Source organism: Lactuca sativa, chromosome 8, assembly GCF_002870075.4.
Source record: "Lactuca sativa cultivar Salinas chromosome 8, Lsat_Salinas_v11, whole genome shotgun sequence".
Lineage (NCBI taxonomy): Eukaryota > Viridiplantae > Streptophyta > Magnoliopsida > Asterales > Asteraceae > Lactuca > Lactuca sativa.
Genome location: NC_056630.2, coordinates 117,425,514 through 117,442,906, shown reverse-complemented (window position 1 = coordinate 117,442,906; position 17,393 = coordinate 117,425,514). Strand labels below are relative to the sequence as shown.

Below are 17,393 nucleotides of genomic sequence, written 5' to 3'. Positions count from 1 at the left end.
CATCACAGTCACAAGGGGACTCAAGACCTTACAAGCATCACCAAAACCTGAAAGAAAAAATAAAAAATAACAGGGAACTTATTATCGTCTTCAAGGAGGCTATCACAATTGTGTGTGGTCTTCGAGATCAACCTACAGTTACTCTTTTTTTTTTTTTTTGAAACGGCAAGATAATATTGAAATTAAAAAAACATCCTGCGTGAAGCTGGAGAGATTACAAAACAGCCATGGAAAGTTAAAATTTTCAACAAACGACAACAAAACAAAAAATAGATCAAGCATCAAACAGTTACTCTACCATCAGAAGTTTGAATCTCCATTTCTGCTAATAGAAGAAACGACAATTAATTCACCTGTTTTACAACTTCCGCTACATCTGAAGCACTTGGTCCATATGGGTCGGGCATCACTACTTCGTATATCATTACCAACCGCAATTATCAACAGTTGGTTCATCAACACCCTACGGTTCGGGCATCAGTACTTCGGTACATATGGGTCGGTCTTTTATGGTTCGAGGATCCACACTTCGGTCATATATTGTTCGGTACATCTGCATCTTCTAAACTTTATCTATGTCATAAAGAGCTTGAATTCCATCGACATCGTTACTTGAATCTCTTTAATTTCGTGTTTCCTCCCTTGTATACATTTTCCTTTATTTGTGGAATTGAATATCTGGAGACTAGGGATGGTTTCGTAATTGAAGAAGCAATTTTCGATTTCCAATTCTTGATTCACGGTGGTATTTTTCCCCGTAATCATCTGATTCGATGGGCATGGTAACCTCACTGCTTCATAAAAGCAACCTAAATTCAAGGAAGACAATGAAGTCTTGGAAGCGAGTCATCTGCAATCGAATCAAACAAGGTCATCATCTTGTTCTTGATAACAGTTAACAACTACAACATCGCACCTACCCTGTTAATTCGCCATCTGGGCTCACCAACAGCTCCATCTACAACTTTATTTCCGCATCAATCTAACAAGTTTGTTTTGACTTTCACGATCTGAATGATAATCAAATATGTCCATGAAAGGATAATCGAATATGTCCAGTCAAAATTTGTTGTTTAATCCCCATTACCAAACACAGTGACAGCCTCACATGATTAATTGGTTATGTTGGCTACATGACACATACTCCTGCGTCAACACATGTTTTTACTATTATATGTGTCAATATTTGTTTCACGGCACTCATGTCACCTATACTCATTTCTACCACCCACCTCTGGGTATTGTATCTAAATTCACCTCCTCGAAAATAGATTCCCAAAATGCCCCTTGGCTTATTCAAGCTCGCATAAATACAAATTCAGCACGTCAAACATTCTATTTACCTATTCCCTTTTTTTACTAGCTACTCCCTTTCTTTACTAGCTACTGGTATCGATCAAAGTGGTTGCACATGGTGCTGCTATTTATGCAAAAGTCGTGACCATCCATATTTTTGACTCTTCATGATGGTTCATACATGCACATATTATAATTATTGATCTATTACTCCAACATCACCAAGAAACGACACTTGAAGACCTGCAACAACAGCAGAATGGTTTACACAATCTGAAAGTTGGCGCCATCACCAATCACACCCGAGGAGATATTTCACTCCGGTCGCTTGCTTCAGTTCGGTATCTATGGTTCGATATTTATATATCATCAACCTGAAAGACTGACAAAACAGGAGAATAATAAGAGTTTTTGAAGTTTAAAATCAGCTGGACCAAGTGAAGTTCTCTCTATTACAAAATGCAGACCCATTTTAATTGGGTTGTCTTTAAAATCAGCTTCATACCAACTATTTGTAGAAATGTTCCTATGAATTCATCATCAGCAACATTAAGCCATATTCCATCTCCGATGTTGTTGATTCTTTGTTTTACGACCGAGATGATTGAAAAACTAACATTGCTCGGGCCACCTGTTCTCTACTATCAATGTATCAAAATTGAAGCAATCGAGTTCATAAATGGAGATCGGGCATACCGGTTCAGACATCAAAACCCTTGAACCAAGTCATTAGTTGGTCTCTTCGATCTTGAAGTCTTCATTATTGATCTTAATCTCGAAGTGTTCGTCATATATGATGTTGAAACATATTAACTGTTTTACTCTTGAAAATACCCACCGCATGGATTTTTTTTTTGGAACCGGCAATTATATTAAAACAATGACCCTAACAAGATGCTAGGGACCAAAATATACATCGTACATAGGAGCATTACAAAAAGAACACACCACCAGCTATATACAACTAATAGGTGACATACACCACTTCTCCCACACGATAACATCACCTCTGCGCATCCTAAATTTTCGCCAGCTAAAATCCATCGATTTAATACAGTCCACAGTCTTCGCCGGTGTCGAATTCATTCCTTTGAATATCCTGTCATTCCTCTCCTTCCAGAGACTCCATAATGTTCCATATAGAATACAAGTCAATATCTCTTTCTTTTTTGGGCAATGACCCCAATTCCGGGCAAAATCTAAAACGTCGGTAACTCCAGAAAACTGTTTGGCAGGAATGCCACACCAGAAAAGCACCTTGTTAATTGTGTCTTCCGCAAAAGGACACGATGTGAGGATATGGTTTGATGTTTCCACGATGTTGCTGCATAACCCGCACATCGGGGAAGGAACCTGGATGTTTCGTTTTTGTAACTCCTCAGCCGAAGGAATCCGTCCCTGTTTTGCCCGCCATATAAAGCTTACTACTTTTTTCGGGGCTGAGTTTAACCACCAAAATTCCCCATCACTGATTTGATGTGATGCTCTATCTAGTCGACATCGGAGTTTTGCAACATTGAAGATCCCATTTACTACAAAATCTGACCTCCATGTTATTCCATCCTCATCTGGATATAGGATATCCTTCGCCTCTATATTTAACTTCCAAAGTCCACTCTTCACTTTATCAATGCCTGACCAAACCCCACTCACCCGACGTTTTGAGAAACAATATCAAGGACGGTTTGTGTGGCAGTGAATCCCCCTGATGATTTGAGCCCAAAGAGATTGCGGACGTGATTTGAACGCCCACCACCATTTTGCTAATAGGGCCAGGTTTAGGTTTCTCAAAGAACCCAAACCCGCCCCTCCAACATCCTTTGGAGCCTTCATTCTATCCCAAGTAACCCAGTGTACTGTTGCCCTTCCGGATCCCCCACTCCAAAGGAAATGTCTCTGAATCTTTTCTAAATCTTCAATTACTCCAATTGGGGCTGCGAATAAAGAGAGGTAAAACGTAGGAAGATTCCTAAGAACTGATTTGACCAAAGTCATTCTCCCGCCAAAACTCAGGGTTTTAGCCTTTCACATTGAGAGTTTAGATCAAAACTTATCTATAATCGACCTCCACGCTGTTTTCCTGTTCATATTTTCTCCAATTGGGACCCCCAGGTAAGTGAACGGAAGGGATGATGGGGCGCATCCTAGTGGGGCCGCCCAACTGCACACCTCCGAGTGTAATGCACCGATATCGAATACCTTTGATTTTGTGAAGTTTACTTTTAGCCCAGACACCACGTGGAAGCATCTCAGTATTCTAGCCAGATTAGAAATGTTTTTCCTTGACCAGTCACCAATAAATAAGGCATCATCTGCATAAAACAAGTGGGAAACAGAAATGTTAGCATTAGGAATGCGGATTCCATCAAAGACCCCTCTCTCTGTAGCCGCCTTCATCATAACGTTTAGGCCCTCCATTGCCATTATAAAAAGGAAAGGCGATAACGGGTCGCCTTGCCTCACCCCTTTAAACATTGAAAACTCCAACGTCGGGCTGCCATTAACTAGTACCGAAGCCCTAGCGGATTCTAGACATCCTTTTATCCACCGTCTCCACTTTGATCCGAAATTCATTTGTTCCATTACCGAATCGAGATATTCCCAATTTACCGAATCAAACGCTTTATCAAAATCCGCCTTGAATAATAACATCTTCCGATCACTCCTTTTTACCCACGAACATAATTCATTAACAATCAAAGGTCCTTCTAATATGCTCCTTCCTTCCACAAATGCTGATTGTGTCTCATCAATACAATTACTAATACATTTTTTCACTCGGATCGCCATAGCTTTTGTAACAATCTTGTATAGAGCACCAATAAGACTTATTGGTCTATAGTCATTTAAGGATAATGGATCCTTAATCTTGGCCGCGAGGGATATGAACGACGAGTTACACCCCTTGGAAAAACTCCCCCGCTGCTTAAAGAAATTTACAAATCTCATAATATCATCGTTTATTACATTCCGATAATTTTTAAAGAATTGGAAAGTAAATCCATCCGGTCCCGGGGCTTTGTCCGATCCACAACACCAAATTGCATGCTTGATTTCCTCAACTGTGAAAGCCCTCTCTAATAAGATACTCTCCTCATGTGAAAGTTTTTTAAACATGTTGCTGCGAATTTTTGGTCGGCTCTTCCATCTCTCATCAAATTTCCCAGAAAAGAATTTGAAAACCTCTTGTCGAATGGCAACAGGATTTACCTCCCAATGTCCGTTAATAACAAGACCGTGAATGTGGTTTCTCCTATTTTGATTATTTACATAACCATGAAAGAAAGAGGTATTTTCGTCCCCATCAACCAACCATTTTATTTTTGCCTTTTGCTTCAAATCCATGGCTCTTGCTTTTTCGATTTCCATGATTCTGCTCACATATTTTGATCTACTCCCTATTTCATGTGCCAACAGAGATCTCGATTCCGCATTCAAATCAATTTGTAATACTTTTTTTCCTGCAGTCAATCAGTTCCCCATTTTCTTTATCGAAATTTAAATCACGCCATTTCTTTATTTCAGCTTTCAAAAGTCGAAGCTTAGTCGCCAGAAAAGAGTCAACGTATCCATATCCTCTGAATTTTGTCCATGCCCTCAATACCACCTCGTTGAACCCTGTACGGTACATCCAAGAGTTAAAAAATTTAAATGGTCTCGGGCCAAAGTCCTCACAATCTGTTTTCATCACAATTGGGCAGTGATCCGACAAGTCCCTAGGGAGGGTTGTCACCGCACTTCCAGGAAAGGAGTCCATAAATTTATCACAGACGAGAAACCTGTCTAATTTGCTTAATTTCCCCCCGTCTTCCGGCTTAAAGTAAGTGAATTTTGAACCTCCCATTCTTAGATCAGTTAATGCGTTAGAATAGATGAAGTGATTGAAATCATCTGCAAAGACATGGCAAAATCTCGAATTTATCCTTTCCTCTTTGTTCCTCACAGTGTTAAAATCACCGGTAAAAATCCACATCGCCACTCTATTAGCTTTTATTTGAGCTAGATCTTCCCACAATTTCCTCTTATCCACCGTCCCCTGTGGAGCGTACACATTTACTATTGCTATATCCGTGTTTTTACCCACACATCTCCCAAACACAATCAGGAAATGTCTTGCCTTAATAGAGTCCGTGAACATGAAGACTCCATCATCCCAAATTGTAATTATCCCTCCAGACCTACCCGATGCTTCAATTATTTCATATCCCAAATTGTTGCTTGCCCAACAATTTCTAATGTTTAGATGAAGTGAAGAAACTAACCCCAGCTGAGATTCCTGAAGACAAGCAAGCGAGATTCGATGTGCAAAGCATAAATTCTTCACCCATGATTGTTTATGTGCCTCACCGATCCCCCTTACGTTTAGCGACAACACATTCATTGTGGAATATGACACTCACCGACGTTGCCCATTACCTCCTTTAGGACCTCATTCCCAATTTCAATGTCTACATCAACCATCTTTCCAACCTCAACTGTTTGCTCGATCTCACTTCTCACCGGTCCCCCGTAGTTATCGGTCTCAACAATAATAGGAGAAGACTGACTGCAAAGCTCAACAACATCCATCTCTTGTTCGTGCACCAAGGAATCGCTGGGATTATTATTCAAATCAATTTCAGAGGGTGAGAAATATCGTCTCTTCTTTGTGAGTGATTCAACCGATAATATATCAGCGTCCAAATTTTGCTCCTTATTATCGTTTTGAACATTCCCAAGCCCAAATGAGTTAGGAAGTTTCCTTCCCCCAATATTGATCAGCCCAGTTGGAAACGGCCCAAAACAACCCTCTTTGACCAAGTCAATTTTTTTCCCATTGTTCACCACCTCAGGGGCCATGGGAGTCTTACCCTTTGACGATTCTGCATTATATATAAAAGATATTCCTTCCCGTTGGCAATTAATATTAGTAAACGATTGATCTTCCCCGTTCCTTTGAACTGCATCCGTCGAAACGTCTTCCAATCCCTGAGTTCCATCGATTCGGGTCCTGGATTCCGGCAACGGCACGTCCTCCGCCACCAACGGTTCCGTGGACATCATCCTTGCGATCCCGATATCCTCATCGTACCGAAATTCCCCATCTTCCAGATCTTCATCATCTGATCCTTTATTCAAATCCTCGTCTTCCAGGTTTTCAACTCCGGCTCTGTTATCGCCATTATCATCAGTAAACGCCGCATCATCGTCTTCATGTCCCTAAGGATCCTCACTGATCCACGGCCCCGCAGGGAATGGAGACCAATCGAAATTTTCCTCTACAAGCCCTACTTTTTGGACATTCCCTTTTGATTCCACCAACACTTCCTCATTAATTTTGGTATTCCTGCCTGTTAGAACGCAAATTTTACCATGTGAAACGTCCTGCATGCTCAATGGAATCTCCAAGGGTCCAATAGGCTGGCCTACCCATCTTGCAATACGAGAAAAATTTTCCTCACTCCACATATGAAGAGGGAGACCTACTACTTTCAGACATGCAATCCTTTCTATATTTCCATCGTAAGAGCTTCCAACTTTGAATTCAATGAACCATTTCCCCCATTGTTCCTTGTCTAGAAGAAACTGTTTTACATCATCCGGGTTTCTGAATCTAATACCAACGGAAAGACCACCCATGTACTTCATTCCATATGCAAATTCTTGACCCATTCTGTACTTCACAGGTAGGTTCCTTAAGTGCTCCATACTACGGGCAACCCCAATTAGAGTTAGAGGACTAAGAACCCAATGTGCCCAGAAAGTACCCTTTGGTTGGTTTGGGATTATATTACCTAAGTGTTAACCGTTCAAGAAAGAGTAAAGGTTGCATCGGGACACATGCGGTAATGAAGAGCAAAGCTATCAGATTCATAGATGGATGTTACTATTAAACATTTAATCAAAGATGCAAATTGTCACTTTTGGTACAACCACTCGAAAAGCAAAGTTATCACCACAACACATAAGCTTCGGATGCATGACGTATCTTTTCATAAATTTGGCATAACTCTTGTCAACCACTTACCGTGGAGCCATAAATATTATACATGTTTAGAGCACCTCTGTTTCAACTCCAATAATGTCAGGGTCAGGCAACTGCACATCAACCTGGCATGCCCATATACGACTCTAGTTCATCACCTCAACAAGCTATACGCTTCAGCTGTTCGATGTGCCTGCAACTCCAGCTTAGTTGTTTTCGCGGTAACACCTAGTATTTGAAGACCATAAACTTTGATCTTCCTTACCACAACAAAAATATCAAAGGAGATTTCGATTCTTACCGTATCTTATTAAAGCGAAAAAAGAGAATCCTGAGTATGATATATTATGGGACCACTTCATAAATATGTATGATATATTATTGAATTCAATTATTATGGTAAGAATATAAATTGTTGATGGAACGATTTATAGAATATTAACTTACCTTGTGGGTTGAGTTCTCGGTTTGACTCAAGATCATCAAGATCCTTTCCATCTCTCACATTAGGGTATATCTTCATCTATATATACATATGATGAGGAGCAATCATGACAGTTCAAAAACACACATGAAAATTCGTTTAGGGTTTGCTGAGGGATTTTAGAGATAACTCTTGAGATCAACCGAAAAACCCAACTCTAGTTATTTAGATCCGAAGATCATCTTGAAATCAGGTATGTACATCGTTCTTTCATGTTTAAGTTTTTTTTAATTAGATTCAAGATTAAAGATCCAAAGTTTATGCTTCCGTCTTTATGTTTTGGTTATCAAAATAACCAACAATTGGTATCAGAGCCTTCCCGAATCTACTATTGGAAATTTTATTTTGGTTTGGGTTCGGTTAATCTTTGAACTAAACAGACGTGTAAGGCCATGAGATTTCTTGAAACTTCAAAGTTGTTATTAGAATAAAGTAACAACCTTGTTTTTCGATGTGCAGAAGAAAAGAAATAACAGTTGATTTTAATTTTCCTAGTCGTCTTGAGTCGAAATTTTTTTCTTTTAAACAAATCATGGTATTAACCAAAGGGAACAAATATTATATTTTATTGCCTTTTGATTTCGACGGTGTTTAGACTAAGCATTGCCGCTTTCCTTTTTGTTTACCATGCTCTTTGTTTAGTAAATATAAACATTTAATATTATTAACGAGACTTTACTTTTGATCGTCGTTAATTTCAATTATATTCAAATTAATAAATGATCTCAACAATTTTGAAAATTTTCCTTGGCTATTGTCTCAATCACCAAATTATTGTTTGGGTTGTTAATAAATAAAAATTATGAAATATTAACAGTTTATTAGCCAAGAGAGATCAAATTTTGGGTTTTAGAACTTTTTTTTTAAGTTCAAGCATTTTTAGGTGTCTTTTGAGATTTCGTACTTTTTTTACGATATAATTGTTACATCAAATCCTCATAATTTGATAATGTTGATTCTCATTGTTATTTAGTTATAGGTTGAAACAAGATTAACAATTTTCGTTTTATAAGACATGATATATTTCAATCGAATACTTGAATGTTTTGGCTTATCGGATATAGTGTTGTGGGTTAGTGATTGATTTAAGACTGTTACCAAAGTAACCTCTATTATTTTAATAAATTTGGTTTTAAATACATTAAGTATTATACGATATTGTTTATGTAAGTAAAATGAGTTCGGCCTAAAGTAAAATGAGTTCGGCCTAAAGTAAGACATAGTTAGACAAATATTCCACGTTATCAAAAAACTATAGTTATAACATGTTTTGTTATGCTAATTTGACACCATCATATATGGCATTTTAATTTTTGGTTATTGATAAGTTTCATTTATGACATATTATTTATTTTAAGGATAAATTAATTAACACAATATATCGTCATAAATTAACACAAAGGTAGGTTAAGATTTGGCCGGATAACCACATGTTTGATGATTAATATGCGACAATTTTTAGGTTATATGTCATTAATATGTCAACCCAAAGAGTGGTTTATTAATTGACATGATATATTGTCAATTCTTATTATCAAAATTTATAGTTTATGTGTTTATTAATACGGATATTAGCCGACCCAAAGGTAGGCGTATATTTGGCCAAATAAACATATATGTGGTGATACGCATGTGGTGATTATTTGGTTTCATGTGACTTATAAAGTCAATCCAAAGAGGGGCTTGTTAATTGACATGATTTATTGTCAATGTTTATCTCTAAAACAAGGTTATCTCTTGCAAGTTAGTATTATTGTCCAAAGACTTGATGTTAATGTTGTGTCGATACCTTTTAAAGATGTCATAAATTGAATTTATTGATTATAGTTTATGGATTTATGAACATAAAAATAGATTTTCTCATGTTTGAATTATGGTATTATATCTGCTAACATTGATGATTCATGTAATCAATAAGACTAACTTTAAGGAATGAAATGAGGGCATTATGTTAGTTCTCAATCGCATGGATATTGACCTTGCATTTTTGATAGAGCAATATTCTTTGAGGATTTTGAGTTTGGGGGAGAAACAAGGTTAAAACATTGTCCTTAAGGAGGAATCAATCTGATTCCTATTATTGCTTTCGATAGTATGCAGATTATGAATTAGTGATCAAAAATGTTATTTCCTATTCTGAATACACAAACTCAACAACCTCAACTTTGGATATCCTATGCGTGGTACCATATTTTTCATCAATTTATTATCTCTTTTGGTTTTGAGGTAAATGCAGTAGATGATTTTGTGTATCACAGATTATGTGGGAGTAAATTTATCTTTCTGGTTTTGAGCAGATAACTACACAACCCCAGTTTGGTGTATAAGAAAGCAGTCACATGGATTTTGAGATATCTATATACAAGAAAAGGATATATGCTCAACTATAGGAAATCATGTGTTTTAGAGATCATTTTTATAAAGAATCTGATTTTATTAGATGCCAAAATGGTTATTGGTCCATATCGGGATACTTTTAAATTTTTTGCATGATGAGGCATTTCATGGAATAGACTTCGGTAGCTTCTTCCTTTAACACCGTAAATTTTCAAATAAAATTTTCATTCAAAATCGCATATTTCGAATAACATAATTCACATAAATCTCATTTATTTAATGTACAAATCACAACTCCATAATTGTTTGATTAATATCCATGATCTTCAAAACATAACTCTTTCACTGGTGTGTGTACAATCAAGCCGGTGCCTTCCCGCGATCCTGAGAAACCTAAAACACATAACACATAAGACGGTAAGCACGAAGCTTAGTGAGTTCCTCAAAATACCACACACAAAATAATTAGCCACTCGAGGCTACAACTCTATAAGACCCTCCGGTCAATGTGTCTCAGTGGGACCCTCCAGTCCCACGGCTCTTTGGAACGTCTGGTCCGGTCTCTGTGAGGACCCTCTGGTCTCACTGCTTGTTGGACCCTTCGTTCCGGTCTCAGTGAGGACCTTCCGGTCTCATGGCTCGTTGGATCCTCTGGCCCGGTCTGTAAAGCTCCGCATAACATAAATCACAAAGACATAATGCACATCATAAAACATAAGGCAAGATAACATAATACTCAACGTAAGCACATAAGACCCTCTGGTCACACATAAGTACCACTCTAGGTAAAGTATATTGAGAAGACTCACCTCGACAGCAAGCACGTATCCCCGTACTCGAATCTCGAACTAGCCACTGCCTACACATAGGGTAGTTATCTCAATAAATACTCGATTCTCGACTCTAAGCAACCAAAAGTTATTCTTCTCTCTTTAACTCTTGAATTGCGTAAAACACCATTTTACCCCTCCATGGTCTCCATTACTCATGCTGACCAAACCCTAAAGTCAACAGAAACAGTCTATGTTTGACCTGACACGTCGAGTGCACTCTTACGACTCGTCGAGTCCACTCGTTTCCTCAGAAGTCTCAAGAAGGTCCGGCTCAACTCGTTGAGTTGACCCCCAACTCGCCGAGTTATCGCACAATCAAACCCATCGGGACAAACCCTCACGGACTCGTCGAGTCAGGCCATGGACTCAGCGAGTCCCTTCGATCTGATTCCTCATTCAGACGATTTCAAAAAAGATCTATCACTCCAAACACTATATCTATCATCTCAAGGCTCAATAAGCACGTAAAGCTTCGATCTTTACGTTCATGCATGATGTTTTTGCTCCAAAATGCTAATACAAGCCCTTCATGAAAGATTAAGCCCAAAAACCCTCATGTGGATGAATAAATTTAGGACACCTAGACTTTAAGGACCCGACAAGATGGCAAAAACCCAAACAAAAGATGGCAAAAGCCCTAAAACTCCATAGATATGAGATCTATCCAAAATAAGAAGAAAGGTGAAGACTTCATACCTTCCTCAGGAGCTCTGAACCGAAAATCACTGGATCCAACAACCTCACCTCCAGCTCCTTGCTTGATAACCTCATCCTCTTCCTCAATTGATGCACAAGAACCACAATATGAGCTTCTCTCTCACTCTCTAACTCAAATAGCAATTAAGGTTTGCTCTCAGGGGTGTAGGGTAACTGATGAGGCAGAAATGGGGGCATAAGTTCCCTTATATAGGCCCCAACCCAGGGAAATTAGGGTTTCTTTGCCCAGCACCAACTCGGCAAGTCTGCATCCCGACTTGTCGAGTCCATTCATTAAATCCACGTGAGCAACTCGATTCGACTCGGCGAGTCTCTCATTCAACTTAAAGATTAACATTCACAATAATATCCCTGGAAAATCCGGATGTTACAATTCTCCCCCACTTGAATTAGATTTTTCCCTCGAAATCGCTCCTCAACAACATATAGATCTAATCCAATAACCGCACAGTACCATTAAAAGATCTCATACCACACAACTATCTTCTTCTTTGGACACCTGAATCCAAAATGGAACTCCTCCCTGGAAAAGGACAGATCCACCTGCCACTACACTACCCTTTCCGACTCTCCAGAATCTGGAAACTCCAGTGGCCTGTCGCATAGCCAGACCGCCCTCTCAAGATGCTCCTCGGATAACAAACCCTGATAACTAACTGCCCCTCTGATTCTCTAGTTGGGACCGATAAAACAAGTCCATGCCCAAAACTGGCTCCCGATCACTCATCCCAGACATGATAACCAATCCAGATCATATACCAAGGAATGAAAGGATCACATCACACCAGGGACCCATCCACTATACTGCAATCAAGACCCATCTGAATAACGATTTCTCAACACCCTGACCTTAGACACATAAAATGATCATGCTTGTTCTGAAGCGTCCTCCGACATCTAACAACATAAACCTCAGCTTCCTTCTCAAAATTGAACATCGAGTCATCTCTCGACCTAGTAGTTGAGCCTCTAAAGGTTACCCACTGCATGTCCCAAAATGTCTCGCCGACTTCCTTTCATAACAACTATCTCGGCTCGGTGTGACACATAGAAATCACGGAGTTCGCTTTATCCCAAGCGAATGCTACAATCCCAACGAAAATCGTCTCACCCTCGACCCATGTCGACTACTACTCATTAGTTCCATGCGTCTCGCGATACCTCCCGTACCCAAGCACTGACCCACTCAGGTCTAAGACATCAAATGACAACCAATACCCCTCAACATGGAACCCATCTTTGAATCTGGAACCTCATCTCGCCTACGCAACGCACCACCAGAGCCAAACTCAAACCCGAGAGTCTGGTATGTCCCAGAATTGGAACCACTCGTCCCAATGAACCACTCAACTAATGACCCATGACTCGCAACCCATGAGTACATCACTTATCTAATTCCTTCCAACTTGTAATACTCACACCTTACTTAGAATATAACGATTCCCGATCATTGAGGAGACCCCAGTCTCGCCCTTGGTCCGACCACCAGGCTTCCAAAAACTCAAATATTAGGGCTACTCAAGCCTAAAACTCTTCTGCATCATGCTCTTACTAGTGTATAATATGGCTCCCCATGGTACCATAACATTCCATCTTACTGAATAGTGAGTACTACGGCTCCTCGCAGTATCATAACACTCTCTTGTTGAGTAGTGAATACTACGGCTCCCCACAATATCACACCATTCTCTTGGTGCCTAATGAATACTACAGCTCCACGTAGGATCACAACACCATCTCGCTGACTAGTGAGTAATATGGCTCCCCGTAGCATCACAACACCCTCTCTCTGACTATTGAGTACTACGACTCCCCGTAGTATCACAACACCCTTTCGCTGACTAGTGAGTATTATGGCTCCCCGTAGCATCACAACACCCTCTCTCTGACTAGTGACTACTACAGCTCCCCGCAGCATCACAACACCCTCTCTATGCAGCAATCCACATTCTTAAATAATCCCACTTTATGTCAATAACCAAAGGGCTCCCACTGGAACCGTAGATACTTGATACACTACTTTCCGTCTCAAGCTCAAGACTAAAAAATAATTCGAAATTCAGGGCATTATACCCGGATGCCTCGGCACAGCATCACAGAACATCATGATGTCCTATCTCAACCACTAATCCCCTACTTACGACATTATACACAAATACGATAATGCATCCCATCAGAATCTCATAACTGATCTTCCCCTCACACAACTCGTAACTTCGGAATATTCCAACTTTCAATGGAAACCCGGAGGTGTAACAGCCCGGATTTCCATGTATCTTTTATTCATATATTTTTGGTGTTTTGTGAGGGGACTCGGCGAGTTGGAGCTCAAACTCGCCGAGTAGGATCGCGGTTCAGGACGCGGGTTCGCGCCTGGACTCGGCGAGTCCAAGGAATGGACTTGGCGAGTCCGCGCTGTTTAATGAAACCCTAATTTCCCAGTCCTAAGCCCTATTTAAAGGACCTTATGGCCCTTCATTGCGGCTACCTTGACCTTGAGAGCACCAAAACAGCTGAGAGTTCTTATGAGTGAGATAAGAGGCCATTATTCACCAATTTTGTGTGTGTTTGCAAGAAAGGAAGGGGAAAGTCAAGCTAGGAGAGTTGGGGAGCTTGGATCTACTTCCATTTCGACAGAGGAAGCTACTTGAGGTATCATTCAGAGCTTATTCTCGTGTTTTTGTTGATATGGTCAAATCTAGGGTTTCTTCATGCCTTGTTTGCCTTGTATTTGGAGTGTGAGAGGTCCCATGGGGATATGGTACCTAGATCTGGACCTTAGTAGGTCCAGAGAGTCCCAAATGCCATGCTTTATGTCTTTCCTTTTGAGTTGGAGACTTAGGTTGCCATTTTAGAGGCCATTTCTTCAAAAGAAGCCTTGTAGGCATTGCATGGTAGCCAAGACCGTGACTTTACGTGATGAATGTGCTTGGGAGGGCCAGATCTATGAGTTGTTGGAGCGGATCTGACCTCAGAAGCAAGATTGAGTTGATGCATGGCATGGACTCGCCGAGTCCGAAGAACAGACTCGGCGAGTAGCATGAAGATTGTCCTTAACCACTCAGCGAGTGGTCTTGCCGAGTTAAGGGTTGACTCAGTGAGTCAGGGAGAGTTAGAGAGGGTTGACAGGTGGACTGAGTCGAGCTGGAACTCGCCGAGTTGTTCTTGAAACTCGGCGAGTTGAGTCGTGGTGGCCCCGCGATTCATGCCAGGTGGGACTCGTCGAGTTGGGGGTGTACTCGACGTGTCAGGAGAGGATCCTAGGGAGTCAGTGAACACGTATAGACTCGCCGAGTCGCCCTAGTGCACTCGCCGAGTCCGGTCAAAGTTGACCGTTGACTGTTGACCAGATTTGACCAGTTTTGACTTGATAGGGGTAGTCAACCTTAGTGGTAAAAGTGTTAATTAGAGATATATGATGTTATAGGAGGATTATAGCTCAGAGGATCGAGCACGAGCGATTTCCAGGATTCGCGAGTTATCGAGATATACGAGGTGAGTCTTCTCACCATACTTTACCTTGAGTAGGTAATCAGAGTTATGTGATAGAGTATTTGTATGCTATATGTCTGTTATGTGTTGTACTGCAATATTTCTATGTGATTTATGTTGTGCATGTTTATAGAGTTGGAACCAGAAGGTTCACAGAGTTAGAACCAGTGGGTTCACAGAGCAGGGTCTATGGACCCATAGAGTTATAACCTCGAGTGGCTAATATGTGTTATGTGTGGTATTTTGGGGGAACTCACTAAGCTTTGTGCTTACAGTGTTAGTGTTGCTTGTTTCAGGTACTAGTGATGACCGTGGGAAGGCGCCGACTTGATCTGTACACACGCATGGGATTTTTATGATATGTGATCTTGGGATTTTGTATGATATGGATTGGAGTCTTAAAACATTGATGTTTTTATGAAAATTAAATGAAAATGTTTTTATATTATGCAAAAAATTATTTTGAAATTCACGGTTTTACAGGAGGAATCGTTAATGGCTCATAACACATTGACGACCATATGAAACTCCCTCCTTTATTACTCAAAACCCATGTAAGAATACACATACCGACCCTGAAGTTGGTTGCCCAATCAATTTCTTGTTGGGTAATACATGCATCAAATACACTCTATAACTAGGCAGCGGAAGAATCGAAACAACAAAATGATTTACCTAAGTGTACATGCACTCTATGGATCTATGGCACTATTACTTCTACCCTATGAAATTCTAAAATACAAGGAAGAATACTAACCTCTTTAGCAACCAATGATCTTAGAGCTTGACTCCTTGTGCGTGCCACCTTGTTTGGATGATAAGAATCCAAACTAGAATCCCTCTCTTGGTTCACACCCAATGAAATCAAAAGAGTAGAAACAAATATTAAACTAGGAGGGTGAACTAAAAGAAAGTTCTTCCATAACGAGGGAGAAAGAAGGCGGCGAATACTTAAGCCAGAATGAGCAAGGAGGAATGAATCCCTAAGGATCTATTTATAGCCTTGGATACCTCCTAGGGTTTTATCCTTCCACCCATGTGGGATGGGATAGGCTATGAACGAAATTCCCTTTATCCAAAGGGAATTTTCGTCCAACCCCCTTCCTTCTAGGGTTCTGGAATGTTCCCTGATTAACCAACTATTGATTAATTCACATTCAACCCTTCTATTAATTAAACTATTAATTAATTCCCAAATTGTTTTCTAATTAGTTTCTAATTAATTATTAAACCATAATAATTAATAAACTAATTACTCCTATTAATTATTCTACTCAATTTTTAGTCTTGAGGGCAACCTAAGAGGACCCTGCTATTATTAGAAATATCACCAATTAGTTAATGACCTTGGACACACTTCTAACAGTCTCCCATTTGGACAAGTCAGCAACTATATATGGTCTGATATCCATCTAATAATCAGCAGAGAGAATGCCATCCAATGCATCTGCCGAACTCTGATCTAATCAACTTCAACCCTCAGATAAGCGATCAACTATTCCTTCATCCTCATGATATCTGTATGAATTCGAGACATGGATAATGGTCAATCTCAAAATTCAATATTATGTTTCCCGATATAGATTTGTGATGACTACATTTGACTACTAAATCGAACACATCAATTCTAGTCATCACCCGACCAGGCTTTTAAGATGTCAGCACCAAATAATCAAGGGGCCCATAGATATCGCTTCTCCTATTAAGGCAGAAGGGATGAATAAAATTTGACTACATAGTCTTTGTCTATTTCATCATGTCACATATGAATACACCCGTTATAGCCACCAGTTACGGATAGCGTTGGAGTATACCAATGCATAACATAATCTTAGAGCAAATCCCCACATGTATCTCGGTTTGAAGAACAAAAGATATTATCATCTTAGACTTACTCGTGACTCAATCCATGAAGTAATCTCTAAGTGCCGGTTGATCCAATACTTAAATCACTATTAAGTACTAATAAGTGTTGACACAATCACTGTGTCATGCTCAATAAAAAATGGTCAATCCACCAACACTCATGACAGTCTTGAATCACTACTTACTTCCAAGAGAATGACCGACTGTGGAGGTTTGAGTAAATTAATATTTGGGAAGTTGGTTCTAAACATGCAAAAGTGAAACACAGTATTAAATTAATAGAAATGATAGCAACACCGGAACTTTATTAAGTCTCCACAAAATAAACACCAATTAAATTACAAATTCATACTGCTAAATGTTTCAATATTTTATCAAACTAAACAACTAAACAATTACACCA

The 17,393-nt window shown here is 39.7% G+C and overlaps 1 protein-coding gene and 1 long non-coding RNA gene across 2 annotated transcripts; one reads left to right on the top strand and one right to left on the bottom strand.

The window, feature by feature from the left end:
• Positions 1 to 4,735: 4,735 nt before the first annotated feature.
• On the bottom strand, positions 4,736 to 5,677 carry LOC111897081 (uncharacterized). The gene has a single exon (XM_023893049.1). The coding sequence runs from the start codon at positions 5,675 to 5,677 to the stop codon at positions 4,736 to 4,738; it is 942 nt and encodes a 313-aa protein (XP_023748817.1).
• An 8,463-nt stretch (positions 5,678 to 14,140) lies between these two features.
• Positions 14,141 to 15,576, top strand: LOC128128186 (uncharacterized). Its single transcript, XR_008225994.1, has 3 exons — positions 14,141 to 14,284; positions 15,060 to 15,127; positions 15,421 to 15,576. It is a non-coding gene; the product is annotated as an uncharacterized LOC128128186 (long non-coding RNA).
• The last annotated feature ends 1,817 nt before the right edge of the window (positions 15,577 to 17,393 follow it).

Coding starts and splice junctions, on each gene's coding strand:
- LOC111897081 (XM_023893049.1), bottom strand. CDS start 5,677: ATGAATGTGTTGTCGCTAAACGTAAGGGGGATCGGTGAGGCACATAAA.